The sequence below is a fragment of the Thunnus maccoyii genome, chromosome 17 (assembly GCF_910596095.1).
Source record: "Thunnus maccoyii chromosome 17, fThuMac1.1, whole genome shotgun sequence".
NCBI lineage: Eukaryota > Metazoa > Chordata > Actinopteri > Scombriformes > Scombridae > Thunnus > Thunnus maccoyii.
Window position 1 is genome coordinate 1,984,500 of NC_056549.1, and position 18,361 is coordinate 2,002,860.

The 18,361-nt window shown below is 40.4% G+C and overlaps 1 protein-coding gene across 1 annotated transcript in view; it reads left to right on the forward strand.

Annotated features, from left to right (window-relative positions):
• Positions 1-18,361, forward strand: part of man1a1 (mannosidase, alpha, class 1A, member 1) — a 138,770-nt gene that overhangs the window by 29,016 nt on the left and 91,393 nt on the right. The window contains exon 2 of the mRNA XM_042389729.1: positions 4,003-4,099. Within this exon, the coding sequence (XP_042245663.1) occupies positions 4,003-4,099 (97 nt within the window). The remainder of the gene's footprint in view (positions 1-4,002; positions 4,100-18,361) is intronic.

Below are 18,361 nucleotides of genomic sequence, written 5' to 3' on the forward strand. Positions count from 1 at the left end.
TTATTGTTGAGTAGTTATCACAGTATGTCTGACTTATTTAAACACATCCTTCTTTCATAAATATTTAATATCTTAAAACAGATAGTTCTTATTTTCATCATTGTCTTGTGTATTATTTATTTTCCTACATCAGTACACCTCATCATGCTTGAAAGCTTGAATAATCCACTAACTAACAAACTAGGTTAGACCACCTGAAACTGTGTTTTTATTTAATTATACCTCCTGGAGTATGGCGCTAATCATTTTAGCATCTTCCATTCACTTACATGAAACGGTTAGCATTAGCTTTTCTCGACTAGAAATGACATCAGAGCAGTAGTAGTAGTAAAAAAACAACAAGTTAAGACTGATAATGTATGATACTCATGCTATACGACTCTATGCTAACACGCTAGCATTATTATCAATATAGCAGACAGTTGTAATGAGACAGAAATGTCTTTATGATATGTAAGATATCACCACTGGCTTTTAAGACTCTTTGTGGATATTCAAAGCTAATTTCTTCACACACTTTCGTACCTCGTTTGTTATTTTTTTTCTCTTTGTTAGCGTGTCGAGCGATGATGAACGAGCGTCGTCCTCCGTCGTCTTGATCTCGAAGCCTCTCTCGGGGTTGATCTCGGCTCTCACGCTGGGAACAAGAGTATTGGAGTAGATCTCTTAATGTGACATGCATATAGGAGCAGTAATTAGCAGGCTCACTAGCTGTAATTAGTGGGTTTAAATGGAGGAAAGCCATCGCTAGCTTGTCCTTTTGATGTGTGTGGGAGATGTTATGCAAATTAAGTGGATTTCACTCCGTGTGTGTGTGTTATAAGAAGTTCTCCTGTGAAAATAAAGCAGCATTTTTGATCTCTTGAGATGTCAGAGAAGGTTAAACCACTACTGAACCCGGCGAAGGTTGAGGCACAATGTCTGTAACGTGCTCGTATAGTGTGTGTCGGTGTGTGTTTGTGTAACATTGAGAGAGATGCAGATGGAGCACATGAGATGAGAGGTAACTGCTAATTAAAGCGTCTCCTGTTCCTCTCTAGCGTAGCGCAGCATATTCCCCCTTATAAAATGTAATCTAATAAGCGGTTGTTCTGTGAAAAGCATGAAATCAGAGTCTATTCATGCACGAGGCTCTTCAGCGTGTGTGTGTGTGTGTGTGTGTGTGTGTGATGTAACCTGGTGAAGAGCGTCCTTGATTGAAAAAGTTGTCAGTCATGCTCACAATACGAATAAAAGAATGAACTCTCGGCAGCTTGGTAGCATCATGAGGCTATTAATTCCTCCTCTCCAGCGTTCACGGTTGTTGTTAACACCTGCACGGCACTTGTGATTGTGCTGTCAGAAGTTATTTTTTAACACTTGTTCTGCACTTTATGCCGTTTCTTGACATCCGCTATCAGTCTGTCTGACCTGCTTTGTTCACTACACATTGTCAGTTCAAATCACAAGTGAAATATACTCAAAATAGAGCATCATCTGCACTATATTATTATATATATTCACTCTGCTTGCAGATGCCTCCTGCTGGTTTTTTTATTTTATTTTATTTGAACATAAACGTTGTCATGTGATGCATTGCACCAGAGTTAGCTTATAGCTAGTTTTCATCTGCAGTCTGATGTTACAATTAAAACATGAACGAGTCTAAAAACATAATACAAATGATGAAGAATAATACAGAATAAACATAATACAGGATAGATATTACAAGGTTGCACACAATAGCATCACTCACAGCCACAATGTCAACTAGAATGACTAATGAATACCAATTAAAATCAAGAATATTTGTGTTTATAAGAAGATTCTGATTATTGTTTATGTCATTTATCAGGTTGTAGCTTCATATATTTGAGAATTTGTTGTTTTTCTCTGTTCTTATCTAAGTGTAGATTGAGTTTCTTGGCCTTTGGATTGTTAGATAGAAACGAACAATCTGAAGACGTCGTGTGTGTGTCTGCGTGTGCGCTGGCTGTGATGTAGGTGAGAAGGTGTTGCCGTGCCGACACTTGACCGCCCGCCTGACTCGCTAACAGGCTCGGCTTCACTCGACTTAACCTAAACTAGGCGACAGGTCACTCAGTCACCTGTTGACCGGCTCGTGGTCGTTTGTAGCGTCTTTCAAAATGATTGCAGTCAATAATTGTTACTGTTAGAGAGTGAGCTGACTAACAGTGAGTCAGCAGGAAGCACACACACACACACACACACACACACACACACACACACACACACACACATGCATATATGAGCTTGCAATAGGATACTGCGTAGTGAGAGAGGGTGTATAATACAGTAATATGATCTCCTGGGAGAGTCTGTGCAGGCTGTGCATCACTCAGCTGTGTGTGTGTGTGTGTGTGTGTGTGTGTGTGTATTATTCAGGTGCATAGAGCTGGCATTGTTAGGATTGTGGCAGGGAGTCACTCTATATACGCTATAGGCTGCAGCATTGTGCCAGTGAGAGCATATATATATATATGTATATATATATATATATATATATATATGACAAGAGCACACTATCACTGAAGTGAAGTGTGTGTGTGTGTGTGTGTGTGAACAGATTTGGCGTCTGAAGGTGGAGGATAAAAAGGTTTTAGTGTTTCTAATCCAGAGGCAGGTTCTAGAAAGCTCTCTGTGACGACGCTCTATAACCTGGATTAGGAGGACAGATACACGCAGAGAGCAGGAGGAGGAGGAGGAGGAGGAGGAGGAGGAGGAGTCGCATCTGAGACTGAAAGGAGCGTCTGGGGGGGGGTTAGATTGGAAACTAGTATTCATGTTGGTATCAAGCCTCCAGCCAACACAGCAGAGATTAAAATGAGATGAAACTCCGGCGATTCCTGCCGGGGAAGCGAGCAGTTTCAGCAGCAGATAATGAGACTCGGTAGAGGAGGGAGGGGGTGGGGGGGTGGGGGAGGGTTGGGTTTTTTGTTTTTTAGCGAGGAAGGAGCCGATCAATCAGCCACTGATCATAAATGCAGACAGACGTTTGGAATAGGTCATTTGCTGCCTGATCAACAAATTATCATCATTAAAAACATCTGCTGCTCTGAATTATTAAATCTTTGCAGTCGTTGAGACTCGTGTTTAGCAAAAATATCGAATTTCTTTAAGCTGTGAAGTTTTAATTAAGACTAGATGAGACAGCAAATACATTTTAGGCCACTTATAGAATTTATATGTCATAATATAATTCACAGAACACTATTAGAGATCAAACAATCCTTGTATTTTATGCTGGATGACATATTAATACTAATAAAACTAATAAATAAGTTACCATGAGTTGCTGATAGATTCATATAAAGAGACTGTTTTAAAACAGTCGTCATACTTGTGTTAAATGTCATTTATTCCAGACTGAAGACGATCCATCAGTGGTTTGATTTGAGACGTTATGGCAGGTAAAATAGTGAGAACGGCTCATCGTCTCATCACATGTAGCTGCGTCGTTTAATACGAGAAGAGTTGCATCATTAAACTTTTACTGACAGCTTTGATTCAAGTGTCAGATAAATAAATGTGAGATAAATTATCATTGATGGCTTTGGGGTGAACTATGTAAACAATACTGTTAGACTGAGCCGACTGTCTCGAACTCTGCGGCTCCCAGATATTAAAGGACCGCAGACGAAACCACAGACCACAAGACTGCGGTCAGTGTTTACAGATACACACATACGTGTTATAGTGTCACAATAATAATAATAATAATAATAATGTTGCTGGTTGAATTTCATGAAGTGAATTTCTTCCCAGTGAGCAAGCAAACATATCAGCAGCTTTATTAACTCATCACAGATATTGTTGGCTGATACTGGTTTTGGCTTCAAAAGTCCAGTATGAGCTGGACTATAAACATAACCACTGAGTTATGTGAAAAGGGCTTAATTCTCTTTGTCATGACCCAAAGTTGATTATCGTCTGTAACTCACTTCATTTGTCATCTTCTTCTCCTCCCTCCTTCCTCCTCTTCCTCTTCTTCCTCCCTGTCAGATGATGAAACATGCGTGGGACAGCTACAGGCGCTACGCCTGGGGTTCCAATGAGCTCAGGCCGGTCTCCAAGCAAGGCCACTCCAGCAATCTGTTTGGTGAGTGAAAGACCATACACACACACACACGCACACACACACATACACACACATACACACACACACACACACACACATGATTGATCTCTTGTCCCTGTCACCAGCAGCCTTGGCCTTTAGATTAGCAGCCAAATTGGCCGTCAGTCGGAGCCATACATATGGATGCCTCTAAATGTCAACTTTATCATATATTTATATTCTGTTTGCGCCGGTTGTTTGTGTCTGTGCTGTTGATGAATGTGAATCATCATATTCTGTCTTCTGTTTTTTTTAATTACCTCTCAGGCTACGTTCATTATTACAGGCTTGATTTGTTTCTTTTAGTCCGATCTGATCTTTTAGTGTTAATGGTTCACGTTCTTGTCTGTAGTGACATGTATCAGGCTTCACTGTGAACACTGAGCACAGATTTAACTGAAACGTGAGCCGCATATTTAATGCTTAAATGCAAAATAGATGCTAAACGACTCATAAGCAAAATTTATGGGCTCCTGAGTGTCAACAAACAGGCAGACGTGGACACTTTGAAAAGCAAATGTGAGGCAGCTATCAGGGAGCAAATTCCAGATGATAAATGGTTTAAAGCAACGGTTCTCAGCCCTTTATGGGTACTGGACCCCCTGCAAACACAATCTGACAGAAACAGAGATTGCATTAGGATGATTCTAGGGAAAACCTGCATTGCTTTATTGTAATACTTTTTATTGTCTCTTTTTTTCTTTCTATTGTGGTTTCTGAGTCTGAAACAGACGGTTGTTTGTTTAGTTTCTTCATATATGCTAATGCTGTGGTGAAAAACAGCTCTTCTTCTTCTTCTTCTTCTTCTTCTTTTTCTTCTTCTTTGTCTTGTTGTTGTTGTTATTCTTCTTTTTCTTGTTCTTCTCTTTCTTCTTATTTTTCCTCTTCTTGTTCTTCTTTTCCTTCTTCTTTGTCTTTTTGTTGTTGTTGTTCTTCTTCTTCTTTTTCTTGTTCTTCTTTTTCTTCTTCTTCTTTTTCTTCTTCTTTGTCTTGTTGTTGTTCTTCTTCTTCTTCTTTTCCTTTTTCTTCTTTGTCTTGTTGTTGTTGTTGTTGTTCTTCTTCTTCTTCTTCTTCTTCTCCCTCTTCTTCTCCTCCTCTGTGTGGAAGATTTACAGGCTCGTTTTTTAATGATTGCCTTCTTATGTTTAATGAGGAAATTCAATCAGCTTTGTGTAAATTCCATCCACTGTTTCATTACAGGAATTTATCATACGTGAATGTAGGAAGAGAGAGAGAGAGGAAAGCAGCTGTGTGAATACTAATTGTTAGATTAGGCTGTTGAGCTCTGGGTGTTAGTCTTTTCTGTCTGTTTCCTCGTCTCTATCCATCCTTCACGTCTCCGCTATAGAAAAGTAAATAGGTTTTAGTTGGCTGCTCCAGCAGACCCGCTTCCATCAGTAAATAAGACAGCTCGGCCCCGGGGCCTTGTCACAGCCGTTTCCAACTCCTATACAACATGATGTATGATGATAATATTAGCCTGACCTGGAGTATTATGCAATGAAGCCACTTTCAATACCTGAGGCTATTTCCCTGATATACAGTAACCTGGACTGCTGGTTCAAACTGGCCAGTAGAGCTGAAAATGAAAAGCTTACTGGATGAAGATGTTCGAGGTCTGATTTAGTTTCTCAAATCTTCAGGTTACGACAATCTCTCAGAATTATAAGTTGATCATTTTTAATAACCAACTCATCATTTTGCATCTCAAAATAAAATACAAAATGATGCCATACTGATGTTCATATGAGTTTTAAGCTGAACATTAAGTCTGGACAACCCAAACCTGGCTGTGTAGAGCTGTTGAAGTGAAGAAGACTGTAGAAGGCCTGGATCTACTTCAGGTGATCGTCCCCTGAAGGAAAACACCTGCCGAGTCTCAGATGCCAGATGTGCTGTCAGCTGCTGGCTTCTCCGGTGTGTTTGGCTCGAAATTCATCACCTCAGGGAGGTTGTAATATGAATATCTTATAATTTTTGTAGGTTAAAGACATTCACCTCCAGCTTTTAACTGATAAACAGAACCAGAAGATATCATCCATGTCAGCGTTCAGATGGTAAATACTGTAGGTGCCCTGATGTCTTCACTCTCTGCATTTTCTCTCCCTACCCTTCATTCATCATAGATAAAAATGTTCATAAAAATTATATCCATGCACTCAGGACTGAAGAGGAAAAAGCTGAATTCTTTCCCAGGGTTTGAATTTATCAGCAGCCATATATCCTCCCAAAATATTGGCTGGTAATGATGTTTATCTCCTCTACCAACTACTTTGGCAGACAATCAATCACAATTTGGGAGTTTTTATCTATTAAACATTATTACAGAATGTGTTTCTGTCACCCAAACACTTCAATGACAAACAGAGACGACGAGAAAGATGTGACAGTGTCGACTTTAATGGGTTTGTGCATCCGTTAGTGGGAGCAGCTGTGTTCTACTTCCTGTCAGTGTGTTTAGAGAGAAGTTTACTGGTTGTTAGTATTCGACAAAAAATTAAAAAGATCAAGACGCCGAGTCTGAATGTGCAACTAATCTGCGATAACAATCCAGTTGCGTAAGATCATAAATTGTTGGAGACAAAGTTTAACTGAGAATAAACATCTATTCGTCTAAAACAGCTGGTTGATCAGAGGAGCTTCAGATAAACCAAACCTGAGAGAATCATCTGAAAACTGCCGACAATCAATATGATCAATCAACACCAACATAGTCCTGATAAAGCTGTTTCCTTCTGACCTTTATACTTTGATTGTTGCTTAATTATCATACATATTCCTTTCTTGTAGACTGTTATTCTGAAGGACTTTCAGAGATCTAAAATATTAATAAACACGACAGGAGAATAATAATAATATTTTTAAAAGTTACATACTTCTGTGGAAAATCTGACAAAATGACTGTTGATTCATTTCTTAAAGCGTCAGTATTGGTAACAGATTTAAGAAGAAACAGAGTGAAATTTTAAATGAAAAGGTTCCACTGAAACAATAAATAAATAACATGTTCATTGGGTAACTGAAGGGCAGATTGATTGCTGTTTCATTCAGCGTCTAGACTGCTGTAACAGCTTTTCATAGCAGAGCAACAACTTCAGTCACAAACAATATTTCATGCAGAACGTTCAGCGGCTCCGTAAATACAGTCTGTATAGTTCAAATGTGATCTGTCTCGTTACGTAGAGGCTGACTGATAGCGGCATTTTGGGGTGCAATGTTGATAATATTGTGCAGAGTTGATTGATTAATTTAATAAACATGTTCTCTGTGCTCTGTCTGTCCATGTCAGTAACCACAGAGCTGCTCGCTTGTTGCCGTCTGCCTTCACCTGTTGGTTTTAAATACGGTTGATCAGTTCAGGATGTCGAAGAACAATATTACAACTGCGGAACAAATATCTTAAAAAGTAGCTGCAATAGAGAAGAGCCTCTTATCTCCAGAGATGCTGCAGAATCACCGTTTGCTAAAATTACAGCTGGAGGCGAAGAAGGCCTCCATGTCTCCTCCTGTCGTTTCTCCCTCCATCACTGAGCGCTCGTCTCAGCTGTCTAACCCACATGTGTCTACAACAGGTACATGCCTGTGTCCCTAAGTCTATTGTGGCTCAGATCCATCTGCTTAATACAGATGTTAGAAAAGAACCAGATATGTCAGATTTACAAATGTTCCTAAATGTCTCTGTTCTCTTAGTAATAGCTTTTAGGAATATTTTGAATTATTTAGACTTCTTTCTTCCTGCATAGGAAGCTTTTAACTGTCCTCATGAACTCTCATCAGAACAACCACTGATCCCAGTGACCACGATGACTCCTGGAGGATGAAATATTACCTTATTAAGTTCCTCCAGATCATCGGAGCTCATTTTGGAGTTCAGTGCCAGCGAGTCGTCACTGACTCCTGTTGGACATTATGGAATTTAATTCAATCTGAGCGCTATTATAATCCAACGAGCCAGAGGAGGAGTTTGTACCGAGGCTTTAACACGGAGTTCGCTTGTTTTCTATAAACACACAGCGGAGAAGAGAAAAAAGTTTTATTGCAGATGTTATGGGTTTTTATACTATTTACTGATTATGCTTGCAAAAAAAACTGCACTGGATGATGTTTAATATATTTTAATCCCTCGGTGGGATGTTGTTCACACTTCAAAGCAGCAGAAATACATCACAGATTAAGAGTCTGTAAATCCCCCGAACCACAGGCTGGTTATTTGTTAAACCACAATGTCTCACTCTGTTTCTTTTTGTGTGTTTGTTTGTTTTCCTACATGTCTTAAAGAATGTGATGAGGAGTTGTTTGCTGTAACAGAGAGGAATCTAATGAGTAATATAACTATTTACGTCCTTTGTAGAGTAATTAGTGAAGGGTGAGCGTGATAAGTTATGTTTAACGGTCACTTGCCCAATGTTGGGGAGGATGTTTGGTAGTTTTTGGAGTCTGATCAGAGTCATATACTGTATTTTGCGGTGATATTTAGTCAAATCATTGTAATTAAAGCATATGTGGTGGGTGGATGGTGCTTTGTCAAGCTTTGCCAATTCAGAGAAGCAAAAAATATCATACTGGCTTTTCTGGCTTCTAAATGTTGGAGTGTAGTCGCTCCAGTACTGAAGTCTGCGGTGTTTCCTGTCTGTGTGGTTTCCTCGTTGGTCCTCTTTAATTGACACTGCTGACAGGCCGCCGGCTGTGCTTCAGAACAGCCAAACAAGCTAAAGGTTGAAGCATAGGTTCTCGTTCTAGCTGAGGGGCCAGCATGGGAAGGCACCCGTGTGTTCACCCGACCAAAAAAAAACTCCCCATGGGGTGTGTGTGTGTGTTCTGTCTAAAATAAACACACTTGACTGGGCCACAGCACATTAAAGGTCACTACTGATTTCTCCTGTTGCAGGCAAAGAGGGAAAAAAAGGCAGAATTTTTAGGTCATTTGCCATCGAGCCCAGTTTGACCTGAACTGGGCCGTGAGGGAGCAGCGTTTGTGTGGGTTTTGTGCTTGTGTGTCTATGTATGTGTGTGTCTGTGAACTAAGATGCCACCTGTCTGGTTGCTCTGAATCAGAAAACACCTTAAACTCTCACTGTGTCTCAAATACACCAAGTCCAACATGTTTGATACCATTAGTGATTAACTGAGGACGTGATACAAGACAACATGTGACAGACATATATAATAGTAAATAATATCTTATATAGATACAGTAAGCACAATATTAATATAATAATATGTTTAGATTATGACACGTTGAAGCATTTGTAATTTACCCTTGTTGGTGGAAAATAGTATTGAATCAACTGGAAATGTCTGTATTTGTTTTGACCGAAGTTACTATGGAAATGATGGACTTCTGGTAAACAAGCCCAAGCAGGCGTGCAGACAGAAAACAGCCCTGCGTTGGTGTATTGTTTTTAAAAACTGGATAGACATCCAGAAAGTCAAGTTTGAGTAACAAATCCATTAGTTTGAAGGCTTATGAGACGCCAAAACACTGCACATCGGTTTATAATACTGGATTTTACCACGTCAGCGATCGTTTTTCATAATTTGATGATCACAAGGTAAATAGTAGAAATGCTTCTTTCACGTTATAAAATAATCCACCAGGAATGTGCGCTTGCACGTATATCATCGACCTCTGCAGCACCTCGCTGGTCACGTTGCTGCTAACGTTGAGATTATAGAGGTAGGATGTGCTGTGGGATGTCTTTTAGTCCGACTAACATCAGTGTATAAACAGTCCAACATGTGTTATCTATCGGCGGAGCCTTTGCATGAGATGGTGACTGCGCTCTGTTGTCTGTAAGATGACGTTTTTTTTTTACTGCAACAGTCTGTTTCAGAACGAGCTCCTCGTTTTTTTTGTTGTTTTTTTTTCTTTACTGGTGTCAGGGAAATTCTCCCCTTTGCTACTCGGGGTTAGATATATTCACATCGTGCTCTGACAGCCTTTTAAGACTCTGGTTATTTGCAGGACACTCGGATGGATCCATAGCTACAGGCAGTGTGAAGAAGTGAAAGGCCCGAGTACCTCCTGAGACACGCAGGCTTTACAGTGGAGGTTATCTGCTCGGTCCTGCCTGCAGTGCTTTAAAAGGCCACCGGATGAATGGCAGGCGCTGCCACACATGCTGCCAGGGTTTCTTTTCTTTATGTTGTTTTTCTTCTATGCCGTCTCTCTTCTCAATGGCTTTTCTGCTCTTTGTCCCCTGAAGTGATGCTGAAACTCCTCATATCACTTTACCTAAGTGACAGTAGAAATGTCCTGATGGAATAGAAGCTGAACTAAAGCCTCTTTCTTTGTATTTACACTTAACCTTCACATTTCTAAGTATGTAGTCATCCCCCCACCCCCTTTGAAATCAATAGTTAGTCAGTTAAGCCATTGTTAATATCTCCATGTTTAAAGATATTTTTACAAAATGATAATTTTTAAAGCAATTATTGGACCCTTACTCTTCTATTAATGTCCCATCTACAGGCTGTAGTGCTCTGAAAGGTGCAGTTCTTCACTCAGAGCGGCTGTTTAGCTGCACCGAGCTTTCTGCCAGAAACTGATTTGGGTTGTTGGTTTAAATCCAGCACAGATGTCTATTTAACCATGGTCTATTATACCATTAAATGTCTCCCAGCTGGCTTTTCTGCTGCCTTATTTTAGACTTTGTCCTTGATTTCAACATGGGGGCTTTATTTACCGTGGAGATGAGTGCAACCGATGCAGCTAATATAACTTAAAATCAATCTTAATAAGTGTTTGGCTGCTCTGTTCATCTTGTAATACTTCTTTCATTTTCACCTCTTTTGTGGACAAACAAGGACATGAGAGAGTTTCTGGAGGGGTCGCAGCTAAAACTAATATCTGCCAAGGAGAATAAAGAAATTGAGCCGCAGGAGCCTTCGTCTTCCTTAAAGGCAGCAGGATAGCATCATTTTTCTCTCACTCTAAACATAATGAAAGTAATAGAGCAGCTATATTTCCTCTTTTAGTTGTTTATACCACGATGAACATGATCCTCATGGAAAGAAAGAGGCATCAATGCTTCCAGATGCTTGTTTAGAAAAAAAAAAATCAGCTGTTTGTGTTCAGGTCTACTTGCATTATAAAACACTTAAAAACAAACAAATAGTAAGATTTTGATGTCCGTTCTCCAGCACTGGAAGCTAGCGGGAGGTCATCGGAGGAACGATGTGTCGAGCTGCAGCGTTTCAAACATTTGAAGCTCTGAAAAGCAAAAAAAAAACCTGTTAAAAGCTTATTTTAGCAGCAGCGTTACTGTTGTTCATTTCAATCAGTTCAGAACTCATATAGCAGTAGTTCGGAGGGCAAATAATCAAAACAGTGAAAATCAAAAGTCCAAGAGAGTAATCATTTCAAGACAGTCGTGTTCTCAGGCACATTCTCAGGGGTCTTTTTTTTAAATCAGGTCTTTTTTTAATGGTTTCCACTTCAGCTGGAGGAGAATGAGTCATGCTGGGAACAGACACAATCTGCAAGATATTAAAAAAAACAAAAAGTTATCATATTAGAAGTATTTTCAACTGGAAAAACATGGCAGCCAGCCAGCCACATACTGTCTTGCAGGATGTGTGAACGTATGGCCTGCGTGTACTGCAGCTGTCAAAGCCGAATACACGGAGCTTCTTCCTGGTCACAACCCCATCATTGCGCCAAATTTGATTCCGTTTCCTGCATCCTGCTTTGCCTCTGAGCTAAAAATATTGTTATCGTCCACCAGTCATGAAGGCTCAATGTTTTTGGTGTCTTTCTATTTCCAGACAAGTCATTTACTTGGTTTATATAATTGGACATTAAGTCCCAGGCCGCAGCCTCGGCTCCCACGCTGCATTGTGTGTGTCTGAATCAGATATTCAATCTCTGTAATTGAAATGGATGGAGTAATTCTGCGACGGCCTTCCCTCAGGTTTCCCTGTTGCCTGTTTGTGTGTGTGTGTGTGTGTGTGTGTGACGAGGGGAGGGGAGGTTGTGTTTGGTTGTGTCTGAAATGATGTAAATCACACTGTGCACAGAGGTGGGTGGGACACAGACAAGGGAACACTGCAGCAGCTGAAATCCATCACATGAACACACACACACACACACACCTTGCAGCCCTCTTGTTGTACGCACTCAACTCATGAGCCTTTGTTATAGAACCTTGAGTCTGCATCCACATTAATTAATCACCTACACACACACACACACACAAACGCAGAACAACGAGCCTTTTCGCCCCCTTAAGGCCTAGAACACACTGCGACAGTAGCGTCGAACTTCCCGGATGAACACACACTCTCACGGACACACACACACATGGTCCCTACAAGTTCCCACGCCTGAATAAACAAGCAGACAAACAGAATTAATAACTAACAATCTCTCCAACATACTTTCATATGTGCAGCAGCCTCTTTGCATCTCGTATTTTGTCGTATTATCACAGCTTTGCTTTAAATCGTTCTATTCCGTATCACAGTCGGATTGTCAGCAAAGTGTGGTCATGCCTTTCGGGGTAACCTTGACAAAAAGTGTTGACGCTTGAGTATCTGGCAGCAGAAGCCAAGAGGTTAATACACTTTGCGGGATGTGTATGTGCGTGTTCGTGTGTGTTCATGCTTTCTGCCGACGATAACACGATTAGCCAAAGGCTTAGCCATCACTTTTTCCTCACCTCCCATCTGTGCCCTCTCAGAAAAAAAAGTGTAGACTCAATGTTGAGGCGGTAGTTGGTGCTAAACGGGAGCACCGGCGGGGCTGTGGATGTTGAGATCTGGATCAAATTGTGGGATTAAGGATTAGACCTGGAGTTTGCATGGAGTTAACATTACGATGTGGGACGCTTTCATATCTTGGAGAAGCATTTCCAGGCTGAGAAAAGGCAGTGAGCTGAGGAGAAAAATCCAGGAATTTAGTTTGTCTCATGTGTTAAAGAAAGACTTTTTTTTTTTTCTTAAAGCCTGAATTTTCATAAGACGTGAGCAGCCGCCAGTTGTTTTTTTTTTATATCAATGACACTTTGACTGCTGTCAGTCTTTTTAAGGCTGAAGCTGCTATTTTTAGGTTGAAGCTGCCGAGTCAGTATGTAGCGCCAATATTCATTTATCTCCACCAGTAAAGCTGGAGGGAGGTTGTGTTTTCACTCATGTCTGTTTTCTGGCTGCGTGTTGTTTATACAGTGCGTCATAATATCTCATAAAGTTAAATGAGTTTCACAGAACGAGCTAAACGGGTCACTTAAGTTCATTTGATTATCATAGTGATCTGGAACGGACATTTCTGCGGTTACACAATTACATTTTAGTCATTATTATTATTATTAATTAATGGGAGAAACTGAGACTTTATTGCTTGTATTTAGAAGGCAAGTCAAGAGGTTTGTATAAACTCAGCCAAACATTGATGCAGTCTTATCACAGCAAGCAGAGACTGTACTGAGCCGTCTAACAGTGTGGCTGCATCGTTAATATATTACTATTGAAACAGAATTGCATATTTAATTAGCTTTTTTTTGTATCAAATTGTTGCAAAAATGGGTACCAGAGCAAAAAAACTCTCTTTTGAAAATAAAAAGGGAGTCAGAGGTCCAAGCAGCAAAGTGTTCTTTAATGCCGGCAAAAAAAGGGGAGCAAGTAGCACTTTTACCATGAACCAAATCGCTCCGAAGGTTTTTTCTTTTGGACATTGTTTTTATGCCCTTGGGTCGGCTTAGGTCACACCTTATCATCCACCCTCCCTAATTTTTGACCCATTATTATGTATCTTTTATCTCCGTCACTCGTTGTTGGTCAAAACTCTTCAAAACAGGTTTTGAGCTGTTTGAGGATATGTACTGGCATATTCAATTCTACCTGATTATATCCAATTTTTTATATAAGTATTGGGAATCATTTTACACCATTATTGCCAAGTTGTCTTCTGGCCTTTTATTTTTTTTATAAGTTAGTCTAGTCATTTTACACCCTTATTTCTTGATCTCCTCCAGAGAGTATTTTTTTTAGAAGGTGAAGACTTTAGCAGACCCAAGCAAAGTGACATGTAATACAAACACACTCAAATTTCTCCAGTGTATGATTATGATTCTTCTACCGTTCCTCTATACGTACAGTGTGATTAAATATGGTTCATGAGATTATAACTACACCAATACAAATTGTATCACACTAGCCCTTATTGCTTATAAACTTATAAAATCAATCTGCATAGCTTAATATTGTCTTTAAGTACACCAATGACTTTTAATGAAAATACACCACACTTTACTCTGTTTTAAATTGAGTTCTTGATGCCAGGATCAGACAACATGATGTTTTGATGTTTTGAGATGCTCGCTGTGTTAAAGTTAGTATGGGGACAGAAAGAAAAAGAGATTACCTGAATAAAAGACGCCAGCAGGAATTTCTTAACCAAAAGGCCCTGATTATGTTTTTGTTGTTAAAGTGGCCATAAAGATAAAACACATACAGACAAAATTCAGTAAAGAGAGTAAAACGGAGTGTAAAATGCAGCTCAGTGTTTGTACGTTCACTGACGGAGGAAGCAGAAAGCTTCGGGGGTAAAAGGGCGCCGCAGATTGAGTCACACTTAACGTGACCCACAGTTGAAGGGGGACTTAATTGTGGGAGTGGCGCTTTGCTTCACATGGCCGCTGTGACATAATCCGCCGCTCTGCACTCAGGCTGAATTGTGTTGAGAGCGGTGAATAACGGGGGGAGGTTTGGGGGGGGGGGGGGAGGTTGAGGGGGGGATGTGAAAGCCTCACCAACAAGCTCAGTGTGACCCAGAGCTGCAGGGCGAAACCGACTGTGAGGTCACGCTGTGTGTTCACGGTGTGCATGATGTAATCCACAGGACATCTACTGCTCTTTACCTCTTATTGCAGAAGCTCAGAAACCCTGCAGACACGTCCAGACTTTATATTACACCACTCAACTACTATATACCAATAATTTAGTTTAGTAGATATTTAACTTTAACACAGTTTAACAACACAATGTTTCAGATTCACACAAAGAAAAAACAGTCAGTAAGACCTTATTGTTATTATTATTGATCCTTGTAATATATCAATTAATTATGTAACATGTTTAATAGAAATGACAAAATAATCTTAACTCAATGTCCACTTGTAGATTTTATACATCTGGAGGTTTTAACTGCATCTCACAGTCTTCATCTTCAAATATTAGTCTTTAATCTTCATCATCATGCATCTTCTCACTGATACATTTATAACCACATAGAGGAAACTAACATCTGTATGACAGGAGGACTAACCGAAAACTATTTAAATATAATAAAAAACATAAAGTTATAAATCTTATAAATCTTCACATATTGCAACTCAAAACAAAATAAGACTCATGCAGTTGGGAAACAGATTCAAAACAGATCAATGTGGACTTATTGATGAATCCACCTTTACTTCACAGGAACACAGTTAAATCGTTCTTCCACCTTCTGTTAAAATATTCAAATTGTAATAATAAACTCTCCAAACAAAGACTGAAGACCAAATAATAAGTGGAGGTCAGGTTTGCATCTTGTGTGTGTGTGTGTGTGTGTGTGTGTGTGTGTGTGTGTGTGTGTGTGTGTGTGTGTGTGTGTGTGTGTGTGTGTGTGTGTGTGTGTGTGTGTGTGTGTGTGTGAGAGAAACATCACATCAGTCAGTCGTGCACACACACCCACATCACAGATTACAGCTCCGTCTTTGCCGCCTGATTGCGTGAAGTGAAGGTTATTTTGTTCCGAACAACCAAACAATGCATCATTCTCCCGTCTGACACACACACACACACACACACACACACACACACACACACACACACACACACACACTTACACACAGAGCTGTAGGACGTGTTAGTGATGCACACTAATAGACTTCTCTACTAGAATAAGACTTTGTACATGACATTATATAAGATCAGACAAGCAGGAGAGTGTGTGTGTGTGTGTGTGTGTGTGTGTGTGTGTGTGTGTGTGTGTGTGTGTGTGTGTGTGTGTGTGTGTGTGTGGAGAATAAGGACGTCTGCCTATGCAGGTGATGGATGAAGCCGGCGAGGTGTGCACAGCTTTCTTTTTTAATTCATCCATCACTCTCGTCTCTACTCATTTTTCTGTTGGAGGAAGAAAGTCAAGCAGGAGAACGGATGGATGAGGAAGAAGGAGGGAAAGATGCAGAGTGAGAGGAAGTACTGAGGAGTCAATTTCTGTTTGTGTAGTCTCAGTATCACATATCACAAATGTGCCTCAGGGGGCTTTACAATATGTACAGCAGTACAACAAAAAAGAGAAGAGAAGAAGAGAAATGCCTTTTTAGAAATGTGAAAGGAAACAATAGAAGGAGGAGGAAAGATGGATGGATAGCTCATCGGAGAACAAGCGGATGTAGGAAGAAGAACAGGATGGATTGTGTTTCGAGGCACACGGGAATGTTCCTTAATGTTCCCATTTCTCTGCCCCCCCCCCCCATCTGTCCTCGCTCTCTGTCTGGGAACAGGAAGGTAATGATTGTTGTCTTCTGATAATACGAGCCTTTTCATCACGCTCGCTTTTGTAGGTCAGCTTCATCCTCAGCTCTCGTCTTGTAGGAACGTTTGACTGTTTCAGCAGAAATGTCCGTATGCGGCACTACTGATAAGAATATCTCACCATCATCATGTTGAAGGAACTCTTGTTTGCACTATTGCATCTATCGCACTAACGAGCTTCACCTCTTGACATGCGACACTACAATCAACGACACAGCGAAGACAAAAGTGATAATAGGAGAATAGGAGGGCCTTCTGAAGCTTCAGTCACACTATAACAACTACAGGAAACAAAGTCTTTCACTTCAAACAGGTGCTGAGAGTCAAGGAAGACGCAGCAGAAGGAGGCAGGTTCAGGCAGCAGAGAGAGATCGCCAGGATTACTAAATACAGCGACAGGCCCAGGTGGAAAAGATGTGCTGAAGCGGTCAGCAGATGTGCTGCCAAGAAGTGGAGGCACTTAGTTCTGTCCAAACTTACTCTTAACTGTTGATAGGAACTTTCAGTATAACAAAAATATGTGTGTGAGAAGGCAATCCCCAACACTTAACCACTGTGTCTGATAACAAACCAGCAGACCAGGCTTCTTGCTGTGGGCGGGAAACACAAAGAACTTTTAGCAAATGTAAGAAATCTCCCACTTGTGACAAGCCTACCACCTACTGCAAATAACATACGGCCTGTCCTCCCCCTACCGCGTCTCCTCCTCCTCCGCTACAACTCGTTTTTTTACAGAAGCATCATAGACGCTGCCCTCTGCCGTGCCATCTGCCGCCTCGCAGTCGCTGACAGACACTAAATCCTCAACAGCAGCAGCACAAGCATCACCTCCAAAATCATTGGACTTTGCTCTCACAACCTCTCGAAACCTCCGCTCAAATCCCTTTCATTTTTTTTTTTTTTTTATAGTCTTCCCCCATCTGGACACGAGACACTAATCCCAGAATCTGGTAACGAGCTGATTTTTAGCAGATTCTTTGTGCCCTCTGCCATCATGTCCCTGTTCAAGCTGTCTAATGCTGCACATTTCTGATTAAAGCTCCAGTCTACCATCAGTGTCATCTGGGTACTTTATGACAAGTGTTACTAATATTTTATGCAGAAGAAATGATGGAAATGAAGCAGTGAGGTGCATCCATACAACAAATATACAAAGATAGACATTTAACAGCAAAACGTATATATTCTTCTAATGTCCAGTCAGAACAGCTTCTATCTTTAACTTCAGCCTTTTCTAAGTCAGAGATTTCCTTTTTATATAGATTTAATAAAAAGAGAACTCACTCTTATGTAATCTGTTGATTTGAGTGTCACAGACCTTCACTGCAGACAAACACACACACACACACACACACACACACACACACACACACAGGTGTTTGCACTTCATTTGTATAACCAAAACCCCTTATCAGGACTGTGTGCTCGTCTCACTTTATCTCACTCTCCTGTTAGTGTTGTTGAACGTGTGAGACACGTTCACCAGTATAGAGGTTGATGATGTCATTTCCAGTAAAGCTCAGTCCAACCTCAACCTGAACAAAGATCTAATCAGCCTAAAAACTCTCATGATTATGTCTGTTATATTCAACTGTTTTATTTAAAATCACATGGTAAACCGATACTGATATTTCATCATTTTCAAGGTAAATAGACGTATTCAGGGTCTCATGTTTCTTGTATGAAAACTGTGAATCAGTGTCTCTGCAGGGGAAATTGTTGTGA